The sequence below is a fragment of the Anolis sagrei genome, chromosome 12 (genome assembly GCF_037176765.1).
Source record: "Anolis sagrei isolate rAnoSag1 chromosome 12, rAnoSag1.mat, whole genome shotgun sequence".
In the NCBI taxonomy this organism is placed as follows: Eukaryota; Metazoa; Chordata; class Lepidosauria; order Squamata; family Dactyloidae; genus Anolis; species Anolis sagrei.
This window is the reverse complement of record NC_090032.1, coordinates 19,424,107-19,441,243: the sequence shown is the minus strand read 5'-3', so window position 1 is coordinate 19,441,243 and position 17,137 is coordinate 19,424,107. Positions and strand designations below refer to the sequence as shown.

Genomic DNA, 17,137 nt, shown 5'->3' with positions numbered 1-17,137 from the left:
TAAAAATAATGTTATATTTTATAATAATATTATAATAATATAGTATAATAATGTAATAATATATAGAATAAAGTATAATAATATGATATTTATACTTATTATAATTGAAATAATTATCATATAATAATATCGTATAATGATATATAATAATTATAATAGGTACCTTCCTGCTGGAGCAGTACCTATTGATCTACTCACGTTTGCATGTTTGGAGCAGTACCTATTGATCTACTCACGTTTGCATGTTTGGAGCAGTACCTATTGATCTACTCACGTTTGCATGTTTGGAGCAGTACCTATTGATCTACTCACGTTTGCATGTTTGGAGCAGTACCTATTGATCTACTCACGTTTGCATGTTTGGAGCAGTACCTATTGATCTACTCACGTTTGCATGTTTTCGAACTGCTAGATTGGCAGAAGCATAATATAGTATAATAATGTTCTATTTTATAATAAGATTATAATAATATGATATAATATAGTATAATAACATAATAACATATGAAATATAATATAATAATATTTATAATTATTATAATTGAAGTAATTGTCATATAATGATATATAATAATTATAATAATATAATATCAGTAATATTTGTTATTTAAATTGTTATTATTGTTTTTATTATTAATATGGGTATGTGCTATTAGAATTTTTGCAATGTTTGAATGTGTGGTGACTCCCCTTGAGCCATGAGGAGTTGCGGTTAAGAAATATAATAAATAATAATAATAATAATTAATGCATTGAGTCCTAGGGTCCAGAGCAGGAGAAAGCAAGCTTTCCTCCTCCTCAATGGGACCTCCTTGCAAAGATTTAAATATGCCTGTCGTGTCCCATCGTTTCCTCGATGTCTGTGATTTGGTCACGAATTGCATGGGCTGCATGACACTTCAGTCTCGCGGTTCTGCTTCATAATCACCCGCGTCCTCCTCTTGCCATTCGGCAGCCTCCTCTTTGTCCTATTTTTACGAGCTCTCCAAAACGACTCCAAAGCGGAAGATAGACAACGGCATTTTGAAGCTGCGGATGCCAATTAGCTCGGCTGGCTGGCTGGGAGGCAGCGATATAAATCAAACCCTTTTCGTGGCGCGGTGTGAAGTTGAGGGCAACCATCCCCGGGTTGCTTTCCTTTGAAGGCGAAGCGCGGCTCATTGCCGCCGCTCGATGAAAATCTATTTATACATTCATAGATCAAGGCGGAATAGCAAAAAAGGATATTCCTCGCCGGGCGAAAATCAATGCACCCGGCAACTCGAGGAAAGTCCTTCCCCCCATTCAGCCTTTGTTAATAGATTCCAGGACACGTTCGAGAGTTGAATACACTGCTTTGGAGATCATTGGAAGGTTTCCAAGCAGAAGCTGGATGGACATCTGTCAGGAAGGTTTTGATTGAGGATGAGGTTGGAATAGATGTCTTTTGGGGGTCTCGTCCAACTAGGTTTCTATGAAGCAGGAGGAGAGGTGGGTAAGAAATAAAATTGGTGTTGCTATTGATGCGGGATATGTTCCAATATAATTAGAAAGCAGCAAGTAAAAAGCACTTAAAAGAAATAGGTAAGTCCAATTAGGTAAGAAGATAAGCAAGAGCAAAAATAATCCAGGGTAAAGTTCAGCAAAGTCCATAAAACATTCCGTCTTTGTTATGATAGATGTGGGATACGATGCACTATAATCAGAAAGCGGCAAGTAAAAAACACTTAAAAGAAATAGGTAAGTCCAATTAGGTAGGAAGATAAGCAGGAGCAAAAATAATCCAGGGTAAAATTCAGCAAAGTCCATAAAACATTCTGTCTATGTTGTTGTGATTGATGTGGGATACGTTGCACTACAATTAGAAAGCAGCAAGTAAAAAGAAATAGGTATGTCCAATTAGGTAAGAAGATAAGCAGGAGCAAAAATAATCCAGGGTAAAGTTCAGGAAAGTCAAAGCAGCAAGTAAAAAGCACTTAAAAGAAATAGGCAAGTCCAATTAGGTAACAAGATAAGAAGGAGCAAAAATAATCCAGGGCAAAGTTCAGCAAAGTCAAAGCAGCAAGTAAAAAGCACTTAAAAGAAATAGGTAAGTCCAATTAGGTAAGAAGATAAGCAGGAGCAAAAATAATCCAGGGTAAAATTCAGCAAAGTCAAAGCAGCAAGTAAAAAGCACTTACAAGAAATAGGTAAGTCCAATTAGGTAAGAAGATAAGCAGGAGCAAAAATAATCCAGGGTAAAGTCCAGCAAAGTCAAAGCAGCAAGTAAAAAGCACTTACAAGAAATAGGTAAGTCCAATTAGGTAAGAAGATAAGCAGGAGCAAAAATAATCCAGGGTAAAGTCCAGCAAAGTCAAAGCAGCAAGTAAAAAGCACTTACAAGAAATAGGTAAGTCCAATTAGGTAAGAAGATAAGCAGGAGCAAAAATAATCCAGGGTAAAGTCCAGCAAAGTCAAAGCAGCAAGTAAAAAGCACTTACAAGAAATAGGTAAGTCCAATTAGGTAAGAAGATAAGCAGGAGCAAAAATAATCCAGGGTAAAGTCCAGCAAAGTCAAAGCAGCAAGTAAAAAGCACTTACAAGAAATAGGTAAGTCCAATTAGGTAAGAAGATAAGCAGGAGCAAAAATAATCCAGGGTAAAGTCCAGCAAAGTCAAAGCAGCAAGTAAAAAGCACTTACAAGAAATAGGTAAGTCCAATTAGGTAAGAAGATAAGCAGGAGCAAAAATAATCCAGGGTAAAGTCCAGCAAAGTCAAAGCAGCAAGTAAAAAGCACTTAAAAGAAATAGGTAAGTCCAATTAGGTAAGAAGATAAGCAGGAGCAAAAATAATCCAGGGCAAAGTTCAGCAAAGTCAAAGCAGCAAGTAAAAAGCACTTAAAAGAAATAGGTAAGTCCAATTAGGTAAGAAGATAAGCAGGAGCAAAAATAATCCAGGGTAAAGTTCAGCAAAGTCCATAAAACATTCCATTTTCGTTGTTATTGATGTGAGATACGTTGCACTACATATAGATTTACACACATCAGGATTCCCTTGATCCACAATCGATATAGAGTGGAGTCTCGCTTATCTGACCTTCGCTTATCCGACATTCCATCTTTGTCATTGTTATTGATGTGGGCTACGTTGCACTACATACAGATTCACAACCTCTGAGGATGCTTGCCATAGATGCAGGCGAAATGTCAGAAGAGAATGCTTGTAGAACATGGCCATATAGCCTGAAAAACCTACAACAACCCAGTGATTCTGGCCATGAAAGATTTCAACAATACTTTGTGATATTTTTTTTTCCTCAGGAGGAGATGATGATTTACATTATCTTTGTAGACAGCTGATTCTCTCACACCAGAAGCTACTTGAAGTTTGCAACCAACTAAACAAAACAAACTTGTCCTTTAGATATGACATCATTATCCACTTAATCATTCCGCAGGTGTGTGTCACATGTCCATTAGAACTGTATTTTACACAATGGACTCACTGCCAGTCCCTTGGATATTACATCACGTGACATGTCCCTTAGATATGACATCATTACACTTACTCATTCCGCAGGTGTGTGATCACATGGCCATTAGAGTTGTATTTTACACAATAGACTCACAGCTAGTCTCTTGGGTATAACATCACGTCACGTGTCCCTTAGATATGACATCATTACTCACTCATTCCGAGGTGTGTGATCCCATGTCAATTAGAACTATATTTTACACAATAGAATCACTGCAAGTCCCTTGGATATTACATCACGTCACATGTCCCTTAGATATGACATCATTACTCCGTTACTCATTCCGCAGGTGTGTGATCACATGTCCATTAGAACTGTATTTTACATAATAGATTCACAGCCAGTCCCTTGGGTATAACATCGTGTCATGTGTCCCTTAGATATGACATCATTACACTAACTCATTCCGCAGGTGTGTGATCACATGTCCATTAGAACTGTATTTTACACAATAGACTCACAGGCAGTCCCTTGTGTGTAACATCACGTCACACGTCCCATAGATACGACATCTGTTGGAGTTCAGCCTGTGGTTGTGTTTTAGGAGCAGGGTGCATTGGATGTGGGGAATGATGTCAATGAGGTTCAAGATGGCAGTGGTTTGGTCAATGCAGAGAATGACATAGAGACACCTGTTCAAAGTATAGTTTCTCATGAGAATGTTCCTACAGGGTATAGGGATGGTGGTTTACTCCCTGGGTTGCTCCCAGAGAGTTCCCAGGATTTGGGGCTTGAAAACAACTCGGCACCTGCAGAAACTAATGAGCATATAGATAGGCGGGAGGAAATTAGTCAAAACAGACAGGTCGAGCAATGCCTTCGGCGTTCTGCCAGGCTCCGACAGAGAAAGATAACGGGTGCCTAATGAAACCAGTTCCTGAGTGCTTGGAATGACTTAACGAGGGGGTAAAAGTTCCAAGCATGGGAAATATAGCCAGATGAAGCATCGTTGAGAATCCTGCTAAATTCTTGTCTTTGTTTCATGGAAGCCTTGCTTAGAAGATTCATGCTTAAGGATTTCTTGTTTCTTGGTTTGGCTATTTGTCTCTTGTGATTACATACTCATGCCCTGGATCAACGTTTCCTGGTTCTTTGGATTTTCTTAGAGAAGTGTAGACTTTGTTTTTGGACTTTGCTGAACTCTACCTTGGACTAATTCGTTCCTGCTTATCTTCTTACCTAATTGGATTTACCTATTTCCTTTAAGTGATTTTTACTTGGTGCTTTCTAATTATAGTGTAGATTCTACTGTATATAGATTGTGGATCAAAGAACCTGATCTGAGCAAATCAACAAAGACGGAATGTTTTATGGACATTGGATTTACCTATTCCTTTAAAGTGCTTTTTTACTTTGCTGTTTTTACTTATCTTCAATAAAAGGATTGTTTTCTTCTCTACTCAACGTGTGGTGTTTTAAAGTCAGAGGGTTATTCCTGTCCTGGAGTGCAACAACATCAGTACCCACTTAATCATTCCACAGCTGTGTGATTATATGTCTATTAGAACTGTATTTTACACAATAGACTCACAGCCTGTTCCTTGGGTATAGCATCACGTCACGTGTCCTTTAGATATGACATCATTACCCACTTAATCATTTGTTAGAGAAGTGTAGACTTTGTTTTTGGACTTTGCTGAACTCTACCTTGGACTAATTCGTTTCTGCTTATCTTCCTACCTAATTGGATTTACCTATTCCTTTAAAGTGCTTTTTTACTTTGCTGCTTTTCCTTATCTTCAATAAAAGGATTGTTTTTTCTCTATTCAACTTGTGGTGTTTTAAAGTCAGAGAATTATTCCTGTCCTGGAGTGCAACAACATCAGTACCCACTTAATCATTCCACAGCTGTGTGATTATATGTCTATTAGAACTGTATTTTACACAATAGACTCACAGCCTGTCCCTTGGGTATAACATCACATCACATGTCCCTTAGATATGACATCATTACCCACTTAATGATTTGTTAAAGAAGTGTAGACTTTGTTTTTGGACTTTGCTGAACTCTACCTTGGACTAATTTGTTCCTGCTTATCTTCTTACCTAATTGGATTTACCTATTCCTTTAAAGTGCTTGTTTACTTTGCTGCTTTTACTTATCTTCAATAAAAGGATTGTTTTTTCTCTGTTCAACTTGTGGTGTTTTAAAGTCAGAGGATTATTCCTGTCCTGGAGTGTAACAACATCAGTACCCACTTCATCATTCCACAGCTGTGTGAACATATGTCTATTAGAACTGTATTTTACACAGTAGACTCACAGCCAGTCCCTTGGGCATAACATCACATCACGTGTCCCTTAGATATAACATCATTACCCACTTAATCATTTGTTAAAGAAGTGTAGACTTTGTTTTTGGACTTTGCTGAACTTTACCTTAGACTAATTCGTTTCTGCTTATCTTCCTACCTAATTGCATTTACCTATTCCTTTAAAGTGCTTTTTTACTTTGCTGCTTTTGTTGTTGTTGTTCATTCGTTCAGTCGTCTCCGACTCTTCGTGACCTCATGGACCAGCCTACGCCAGAGCTCCCTGTCGGCCGTCACCACCCCCAGCTCCTTCAAGGTCAGTCCAGTCACTTCAAGGATGCCATCCATCCATCTTGCCCTTGGTCGGCCCCTCTTCCTTTTGCCTTCCACTTTCCCCAGCATCATTGTCTTCTCTAGGCTTTCCTGTCTCCTCATGATGTGGCCAAAGTACTTCAACTTTGTCTCTAGTATCTTTCCCTCCAGTGAGCAGTCGGGCTTTATTTCCTGGAGGATGGACTGGTTGGATCTTCTCGCAGTCCAAGGCACTCTCAGCACTTTCCTCCAACACCACAGCTCAAAAGCATCGATCTTCCTTCGCTCAGCCTTCCCTAAGGTCCAGCTCTCACATCCGTAAGTGACTACAGGGAATACCATGGCTTTGACTAGGCGGATCTTTGTTGCCAGTCTGATGTCTCTACTCTTCACTATTTTATCGAGACTGGACATTGCTCTCCTCCCAAGAAGTAAGCGTCTTCTGATTTCCTGGCCACAGTCTGCATCTGCAGTAATCTTTGCACCTAGAAATACAAAGTCTGTCACGGCCTCCACGGTTTCTCCCTCTATTTTCCAGTTGTCAATCATTCTTGTTGCCATAATCTTGGTTTTTTTGACGTTTAGCTGCAACCCGGCTTTTGCGCTTTCTTCTTTCACCTTGATTAGAAGGCTCCTCAGCTCCTCCTCGCTTTCGGCCATCAGAGTGGTGTCATCTGCATATCTGAGGTTGTTAATGTTTCTTCCAGCAATTTTCACCCCAGATTTGCATTCATCCAGCCCCGCACATCCTCGCATGATGTGTTCTGCATACAAGTTGAAAAGGTTGGGTGAGAGGATGCAGCCTTGCCGTACGCCTTTCCCTATCTTGAACCAGTCTGTTGTTCCGTGGTCAGTTCTGACTGTTGCTACTTGGTCCTTGTACAGATTCCTCAGGAGAGAGACAAGGTGGCTTGGTATGCCCATCCCACCAAGAACTTGCCACAATTTATTATGATCCACACAGTCAAAGGCTTTAGAGTAGTCAATGAAGCAGAAGTAGATGTTTTTCTGAAACTCCCTGCCTTTCTCCATTATCCAGCGGATATTGGCAATCTGGTCTCTCGTTCCTCTGCCTTTTCTAAACCCAGCCTGAAAATCTGGCAACTCTCGCTCCATGTATTGCTGGAGTCTTCCTTGCAGGATCTTGAGCATTACCTTACTGGCATGAGAAATAAGGGCCACTGTACGGAAGTTTGAGCAGTCTTTCGCATTTCCCTTTTTTGGTATGGGGATATAAGTTGATTTTTTCCAGTCTGATGGCCATTCTTGTGTTTTCCATATTTGCTGGCAAATGGCATGCATCACCTTGACACCATCATCTTTTAAGATTTTAAACAGTTCAGCTGGGATCCCGTCGTCTCCTGCTGCCTTGTTGTTAGCAATGCTTCTTAAGGCCCATTCAACCTCACTCCTCAGGATGTCTGGTTCTAATTCATTCACCACACCGTCAAAGCTATCCTCGATATTGTTATCCTTCCTATACAGATCTTCTGTATAGTCTCGCCACCTTCTCTTGATCTCTTCAGCTTCTGTTAGGTCCCTGCCATCTTTGTTTCTTATCATACCAATTTTTGCCTGAAATTTACCTCCAATGTTTCTAATTTTCTGGAAGAGGTCTCTTGTCCTTCCTATTCTGTTGTCTTCTTCCACTTCCATGCATTGCTTATTTAAAAATAGTTCCTTATCTCTTCTGGCTAACCTCTGGAATTGCGCATTTAACTGGGCATATCTCCCCTTATTATCCCTGTTTCCTTTTGCTTTCCTCCTTTCTTGGGCTACTTCCAGTGTCTCAGCAGACAACCATTTTGCCTTCTTGGTTTTCTTTTTCTTTGGAACGTACTTTGTTGCCGCCTCCTGAACAATGTCTCGGACTTCTGTCCATAGTTCTTCTGGGACTCTGTTTACTAAATCTAGTCCTTCAAATCTGTTCTTCACTTCCACTGTATATTCGCTAGGAATGTTAGTGAGATCATATCTAACTGGTCTGTGTATTTTCCCTGATCTCTTTAGTTTTATTCTAAATTGGGCAATAAGAAGTTCGTGATCTGAGCTACAGTCAGCTCCAGGTCTTGTTTTCACCGACTGGATGGATGTCCGCCACCTTTGGCTGCAAAGGATGTAGTCAATCTGATTTCGGTGCTGACCATCTGGTGAGGTCCATGTGTAAAGCCGTCTTTTAGGTTGTTGGAAGAGAGTATTCGTTATACACAGCGAGTTTTCCTGGCAGAATTCTATCAGCCTGCGTCCCGCTTCATTTTGTTCTCCCAGACCATGCTTGCCTGTGATCCCAGTTGTCATTTGACTTCCCACCTTGGCATTCCAGTCTCCTGTAATGAAAATAATGTCTCTTTTTGGTGTATTATCCAGTAGGTCCTGCAGATCCTCATAGAACTGATCTACTTCTGCTTCTTCAGCAGCTGTGGTTGGGGCGTATATTTGGATCACTGTGATGTTGAAAGGCTTTCCTTGCACTCGAATTGAGATCATTCTGTCATTTTTTGGGTTGTATCCAAGCACCGCTTTAGCGAATTTCTTATTAATTATGAAGGCTACTCCATTTCTTCGATGTTCCTCTTGTCCACAGTAGTAGATATGGTGGTCATCTGATGTGAAGTGGCCCATTCCAGTCCATTTCAGTTCGCTGACCCCCAGAATGTCTATCTTTAGTCTTGACATCTCACCAATAACAACATCCAATTTGCCCTGGCTCATAGATCTTACATTCCAGGTTCCTATGGTGTGTTGATCTTTAGAGCATCGGATTCGTCGTTCGCCTCCAGTACCGTCGGCCGCTAGCCTTCCTTTCGGCTTTGAGCTAGCTGCGTCATCACATCTGGGGCTAGTTGAACTTATCCTCTGCTCCTCCCCAGTAGCATTTTGGCCATCTTCCGACCTGGGAGTCCCATCTTCCAATGGCATACCGACATTTCTCTGGTTGTACTGGTCCATTTAGTTTTCTTGGCAAGGATACTGGGGTGGTTTGCCGTTGCCTTCCCCAGGGATCACGCTTGGTCTGACCTCTCTGCCACGACCGTCCCGTCTTGGGTGGCCCTTCACGGTTTCGCTCATGACATCATTGAGGTGCTCAAGCTCCAGCGCCCCGACAAGGCGGTGATCCTTTGCTGGAGATTTGCTGCTTTTACTTATCTTCAATAAAAGCATTGTTTTTTTCTCTACTCAAATTGTGTTGTAAAAAAAGTCAAAGGGTTATTCCTTTCCTGGAGTGCAACAACATCAGTACCCACTTAATCATTCCGCAGCTGTGTGAACATATGTCTATTAGAACTGTATTTTACACAATAGACTCACAGCCTGTCCCTTGGGTATCCAAGGGACTTGCAGTGATTCTAAGGTGTAAAATACAGTTCTAATGGACATGGGATCACATCACGTGTCCCTTAGATTTGACATTATTACCCACTTAATCATTCCGCAGGTGTGTGATCACATGTCCATTAGAACTGTATTTTAAACTATCTAACAATGCATTTCAATCTATTATTATTGTTATTTCTCAGTGGTAGTTAAAGTGGAGTATAGTGCTATGGAACAGTGAAATGGTGTTGAATGAAGCTTGAATGAACTCACAGTGCTGTTGCTCCCCTTGTCTTCTTCCCTCGGACAGAGGCTGCTCCAGTTGCAGAACTTCAACACGCTGATGGCCGTAGTTGGGGGGCTTGGGCACAGCTCCATCTCCCGCCTGAAGGAGACCCACAGCTTCGTCAGCCCGGAGACCACCAAGGTATAGTTCGGTGGGGTTTGCCTCTATTTGAGGAGAAACAGAAGTAAACAGAGACCCTGAGCTTCCATTTGAGCAGACCCCTTGCTGTTGACCCCTTGATCCTCTTCTCTAGGTCTGGGAGTCCCTCCTGGAGTTGCTCAGCTCGGCTGGGAACTACAGCCACTACCGGCGCCGCTTTGCCGAGAGCGTGGGCTTCAAGTTCCCCATCCTGGGGGTCCACCTCAAGGACCTGGTGGCCGTCCATGTGGCCCTCCCCGACTGGCTGGATCGGACCCACACCTGCCTCAACGGGAACAAGATGCAGCAGTTGTTCTCCATCCTGAGCGAGCTGGCCATGGTCCAGAGCATCCGTCCGCCCTTCGAGGCCAACCCTGATCTTCTCAACCTCCTCATGGTGAGAGGTCCTCCATCTAGCCATATTGGGTTGTTCAATACAGGAAATATGCTGTCTAGGAGTCCAGTAGAGCATCCTCTTCTGGATGACCATCTGTTGGGAGAGTCTTGATGGTGTCTTCCTGCATAGAATGGATGGTCCCTTATGGTCTCTTCCAACCTTCTCTAGAAGGTTTGATACCGACTCTGGATGACCATCTGTTGGGAGAGTTTTGATGGTGTCCTCCTGCATAGTAGGGGTGTTAGAGTGGATGGCTCCTTATGGTCTCTTCCAACCTTCTCTAGAAGTTTTGATACCGACTCTGGATGACCATCTGTTGGGAGAGTTTTGATGGTGTCTTCCTTCATAGAAGGGGTGTTAGAGTGGATGGTCCCTTATGGTCTCTTCCAACCTTCTCTAGAAGTTTTGGTATCGACTCTGGATGACCATCTGCTGGGAGAGTTTTGATGGTTTCTTCCTTCATAGAAGGGGTGTTAGAATGGATGGCTCCTTATGGTCTCTTCCAACCTTCTCTAGAAGTTTTGATACTGACTCTGGATGACCATCTGTTGGGAGAGTTTTGATGGTGTCTTCCTTCATAGTAGGGGTGTTAAAGTGGATGGTCCCTTATGGTCTCTTCCAACCTTCTCTAGAAGTTTTGATACCGACTCTTGATGACCATCTGTTGGGAGAGTTTTGATGGTGTCTTCCTGCATAGTAGGGGTGCTAGAGTGGATGGCTTCTTATGGTCTCTTCCAACCTTTTCTAGAAGTTTTGATGCAGACTCTGGATGACCATCTGTTGGGAGAATTTTGATGGTGTCTTCCTGCATAGTAGGGGTGTTAGAGTGGATGGCCCCTCATGGTCTCTTCTAAACTTCTCTAGAAGTTTTGATACCGACTCTGGATGATCATCTGTTGGGAGAGTGTTGATGGTGTCTTCCTGCATAGTAGGGGTGCTAGAGTGGATGGCCCCTTATGGTCTCTTCCAACCTTCTCTAGAAGTTTTGATACCAACTTTGGATGACGATCTGTTGGGAGAGTTTTGATGGTGTCTTCCTGCATAGTAGGGGTGTTAGAATGGATGGCTCCTTATGGTCTCTTCCAAGCTTCTCTAGAAGTTTTGATGCCGACTGTGGATAACCATCTGTTGGGAGAGTTTTGATGGTGTCCTCCTGCATAGTAGGGGTGTTAGAATAGATGTCTCCTTATGGTCTCTTCCAACCTTCTCTAGAAGTTTTGATGCCAACTCTGGATGACCATCTGTTGGGAGAGTTTTGATGGTATCTTCCTGCATAGTAGGGGTGTTAGAGTGGATGGCCCTTTATGGTCTCTTCCAACCTTCTCTAGAAGTTTTGATACTGACTCTGGATGACCATCTGTTGGGAGAGTCTTGATGGTGTCTTCCTGCATAGTAGGGGTGTTAGAATGGATGGCCCCTTATGGTCTCTTCCAAGCTTCTCTAGAAGTTTTGATACCGCCTCTGGATGACCATCTGTTGGGAGAGTATTGATGGTGTCTTCCTGCATAGTATGGGTGTTAGAATGGATGGCTCCTTATGGTCTCTTCCAAGCTTCTCTAGAAGTTTTGATGCCGACTGTGGATAACCATCTGTTGGGAGAGTTTTGATGGTGTCCTCCTGCATAGTAGGGGTGTTAGAATAGATGTCTCCTTATGGTCTCTTCCAACCTTCTCTAGAAGTTTTGATGCCAACTCTGGATGACCATCTGTTGGGAGAGTTTTGATGGTATCTTCCTGCATAGTAGGGGTGTTAGAGTGGATGGCCCTTTATGGTCTCTTCCAACCTTCTCTAGAAGTTTTGATACTGACTCTGGATGACCATCTGTTGGGAGAGTCTTGATGGTGTCTTCCTGCATAGTAGGGGTGTTAGAATGGATGGCCCCTTATGGTCTCTTCCAAGCTTCTCTAGAAGTTTTGATACCGACTCTGGATGACCATCTGTTGGGAGAGTTTTGATGGTGTCTTCCTGCATAGTAGGGGTGTTAGAGTGGATGGCCCCTTATGGTCTCTTCCAACCTTCTCTAGAAGTTTTGATGACGACTCTGGATGACCATCTGTTGGGAGAGTTTTGATGGTGTCCTCCTGCATAGTAGGGGTGTTAGAATGGATGGCTCCTTATGGTCTCTTCCAACCTTCTCTAGAAGTTTTGATGCAGACTCTGGATGACCATCTGTTGGGAGAGTTTTGATGGTGTCCTCCTGCATAGTAGGGGTGTTAGAATGGATGGCTCCTTATGGTCTCTTCCAACCTTCTCTAGAAGTTTTGATACCGACTCTGGATGACCATCTGTTGGGAGAGTCTTGATGGTGTCTTCCTTCATAGTAGGGGTGTTAGAATGGATGGCTCCTTATGGTCTCTTCCAACCTTCTCTAGAAGTTTTGATACCGACTCTGGATGACCATCTGTTGGGAGAGTCTTGATGGTGTCTTCCTGCATAGTAGGGGTGTTAGAATGGATGGCCCCTTATGGTCTCTTCCAACCTTCTCTAGAAGTTTTGATACCGACTCTGGATGACCATCTGTTGGGAGAGTTTTGATGGTGTCTTCCTGCATAGTAGGGGTGTTAGAGTGGATGGCCCCTTATGGTCTCTTCCAACCTTCTCTAGAAGTTTTGATGCAGACTCTGGATGGTCATCTATTGGGAGTGATTGGATTGTGTCTTCCTGAAGAGTAGAAAGGGAATAGGTTGTCTATAATTAAATCTGTTTTAATGTTTGCCTATTTGTATGTTTTCAATTGTATGTGGATGCTAATAGTAATCGTAGTAATAATAATAGTAATAATTGTAAAATAGTAATAACATAGTAATAATAATACAGATATAATAATAGCAATAATACATATGGTAAGAGTAATAATATTAGTAAAATAGTAATAATATAATAGTAATACAAATATAATAATAGTAATAATAATACAAATAATAACAGTAATAATAGTAATAATATAAATGTAATAATAGCAATAATACATATAATAATAATAGTAAAATAGTAATAATATATTAGTAATACAAATATAATAATAGCAATAATACATATAATAGTAATAATAATACCAATAGTAATAACACATACAACAATATTAATAATAATACCAATATAATAATAATAATAATAATGACAATGACAATGAATCAAATAATTTTAATAGAAATTATGATAATACAAATAATAATAATAATAATTCATATTATAATAGTGATAATAATACCAATAATTCTAATACAAATAAAAATAGTAATAATAATACAAATATAATAGCAACAATACATCTAATAATAGTAATAATAGTAAAAGAGTAATAATATAATAGTAATGCAAATATAATAGTAATGATAATACACATAGTATCAGTAATAATAGTAATAATAATACAAATATAATAATCGCAATAATACATATAATACATATAAAGATAGTAATACAAAAATAATAATAGTAATGATATTACAAATAATAACAGTAATAATAGTAATAATAATACAAATAGAATAATTGCAATAATACATATAAAGATAGTAGTAGTACAAATATAATAATAGTAATGATATTACAAATAATAACAGTAATAATAGTAATAATAATACAAATAGAATAATTGCAATAATACATATAAAGATAGTAGTAGTACAAATATAATAATAGTAATAATAATAGAAATAATATCAGTAATATTAATAATAATACAAATATAATAATCGCAGTAATACATATAATACATATAAAGATAGTAGTGATACAAATACAATAATAGTAATGATAATACAAATAATATCAGGAATAATAGTAATAATAATACAAATATAATAATCGCAATAATACATATAATGATAGTAATAATACCTATAAAGTAATAGTAACAATAATACAAATAATTCTAATACAAATAATAACAATAATAATAATGCATATAATAGTAATAATAATAATAATAATAATACAAATAATAGTATTATTATTATTTTTTTACGAGCCTCTCCTCGTGGCAAAAGGTAGGTTAAAACATAATTAAAGCACATAAACATTGCAAAAAAAATCTATAAATATGCACATTTCTATAAAAGATACCTATTAAAATGTATTTTTTTGGATAGATTAATTGATTGATTAGTCTTTTGAGCGTATCAATGGTAAAAAGACAATAGAAATATTGAAACACCCAGAAGAGAGATTAAATGCAAGAATAGTTCAAGGTCCCTTTCAATGTATACGAGGGTGAGATTTATAGATAGATAGATTTATTGATTGATTAGTCTTTTGAGCATATCAATGGTAAAAAGGCAATAGACATATTGAAACACCCAGAAGAGAGATTAAATGCAAGAATAGTTCAAGGTCCCTTTCAATGTATACGAGGGTGAGATTTATAGATAGATAGATTAATTGATTGATTAGTCTTTTGAGCATATCAATGGTAAAAAGGCAATAGACATATTGAAACACCCAGAAGAGAGATTAAATGCAAGAATAGTTCAAGGTCCCTTTCAATGTATACGAGGGTGAGATTTATAGATAGATAGATTAATTGATTGATTAGTCTTTTGAGCATATCAATGGTAAAAAGGCAATAGACATATTGAAACACCCAGAAGAGAGATTAAATGCAAGAATAGTTCAAGGTCCCTTTCAATGTATACGAGGGTGAGATTTATAGATAGATAGATTAATTGATTGATTAGTCTTTTGAGCATATCAATGGTAAAAAGGCAATAGACATATTGAAACACCCAGAAGAGAGATTAAATGCAAGAATAGTTCAAGGTCCCTTTCAATGTATACGAGGGTGAGATTTATAGATAGATAGATTAATTGATTGATTAGTCTTTTGAGCATATCAATGGTAAAAAGGCAATAGACATATTGAAACACCCAGAAGAGAGATTAAATGCAAGAATAGTTCAAGGTCCCTTTCAATGTATACGAGGGTGAGATTTATAGATAGATAGATTAATTGATTGATTAGTCTTTTGAGCATATCAATGGTAAAAAGGCAATAGACATATTGAAACACCCAGAAGAGAGATTAAATGCAAGAATAGTTCAAGGTCCCTTTCAATGTATACGAGGGTGAGATTTATAGATAGATAGATTAATTGATTGATTAGTCTTTTGAGCATATCAATGGTAAAAAGGCAATAGACATATTGAAACACCCAGAAGAGAGATTAAATGCAAGAATAGTTCAAGGTCCCTTTCAATGTATACGAGGGTGAGATTTATAGATAGATAGATTAATGGATTGATTAGTCTTTTGAGCATATCAATGGTAAAAAGGCAATAGACATATTGAAACACCCAGAAGAGAGATTAAATGCAAGAATAGTTCAAGGTCCCTTTCAATGTATACGAGGGTGAGATTTATAGATAGATAGATTAATTGATTGATTAGTCTTTTGAGCATATCAATGGTAAAAAGACAATAGAAATATTGAAACACCCAGAAGAGAGATTAAATGCAAGAATAGTTCAAGGTCCCTTTCAATGTATATGAGGGTGAGATTTATAGATAGATAGATTTATTGATTGATTAGTCTTTTGAGCATATCAATGGTAAAAAGGCAATAGACATATTGAAACGCCCAGAAGAGAGATTGAATGCAAGAATAGTTCAAGGTCCCATTCAACGCATATGAGGGTGTCGCGGAATGCGGACAAACACATTCCAACGTTGGGAAAATGGGCAAAGATGGCTTGGCGTGTGGGATGGAAAGTCAAAGGGAGAAAGAGTGGGAGTGGGGAATGTGTACGGCTAAACAATAGGCCTCTTGGTGCTTCCGAGAGGGAACGATGGGCTTTGGAGTCGTTTTCAAAACGCTTGACTTGGATGTCTCTTTTTCGATGGCAGGTCTCCTTGGATCAGTACCAGACGGAAGAAGAGATCTACCAGCTCTCCCTCCAACGAGAGCCTCGGAACAAATCCACGGTAACAACCACAACCACAACAACAACAACAACAACAACAATGTAGTAGTTGCTTTGAGTCTTCTTTAAGAGAAGATATAATAGTAATAATAATAATAATAATAATAATAATAATAATAATGTTGTAGCATTTGACTTACTGCCACATTGTTGGATTATCAAGTGTCTAGATGTCATCGGAGTTCGTGAAAATATTAGAAAGTTCACTGAAAATGCGATGAAACAATCATCATTATCTACGTACATTATAAAAGTGGAAATACGTATGTGTGTATGGCTGGGGTGTCTAGTAACACAGACGAGCTCCCAGAGATAGCTCTAGCTCCCACTATTCAGGAGACACCAAAGGCCCTCCCTCCAATGACACGGGCCACGAACATGTCCAAGAGCCCTGCCAGTGTCCTCCACAGACACCACACTGCCTGTCACCCAAGGAATACTTTCATTCGGGGACAATTTCATCCTATATTATATGTGTTTCCTCCACCACAGACATCCCAGTGTAAACATGTCCAAGAGCCCTGCCAATGTCCTCCACAAACACAACACTGCCCACAACCCAAGTCAAGGCTTTCATTCAGGGACAATTTCATCCTATATTATATGTGTTTCCTCCACCACAGACATCCCAGTGTAAACATGTCCAAGAGCCCTGCCAATGTCCTCCACAGACACCACACTGCCCACCACCCAAGGAATGCTTTCATTCAGGGACAATTCCATCCTAGATTGTATGTGTTTCCTCCACCACAGACATCCCAGTGTAAACATGTCCAAGAGCCCTGCCAATGTCCCCCACCAACACCACTCTGCCCACAACCCAAGTCAAGGCTTTCATTCGGGGAAAATTCCATCCTAGATTGGATCCGTTTCCTCCACCACAGACATCCCAGTGTAAACATGTCCAAGAGCCCTGCCAGTGTCCTCCGCAAACACCACACTGTCCACCATCCAAGTCAAGGCTTTCATACGGGGACAATTCCATCCTATATTACATATGTTTCCTCCACCACAGACATCCC

At 39.6% G+C, this 17,137-nt stretch overlaps 1 protein-coding gene across 2 annotated transcripts in view; it reads left to right on the top strand.

Moving 5' to 3' along the window:
* Nucleotides 1-17,137, top strand: part of RASGRP2 (RAS guanyl releasing protein 2) — a 95,359-nt gene that overhangs the window by 42,239 nt on the left and 35,983 nt on the right. For both annotated transcript variants that reach the window (XM_067472524.1, XM_067472525.1), the window contains exons 8-10: nt 9,683-9,799; nt 9,912-10,193; nt 16,039-16,116. In XM_067472524.1, the coding sequence (XP_067328625.1) occupies nt 9,683-9,799; nt 9,912-10,193; nt 16,039-16,116 (477 nt within the window). The remainder of the gene's footprint in view (nt 1-9,682; nt 9,800-9,911; nt 10,194-16,038; nt 16,117-17,137) is intronic.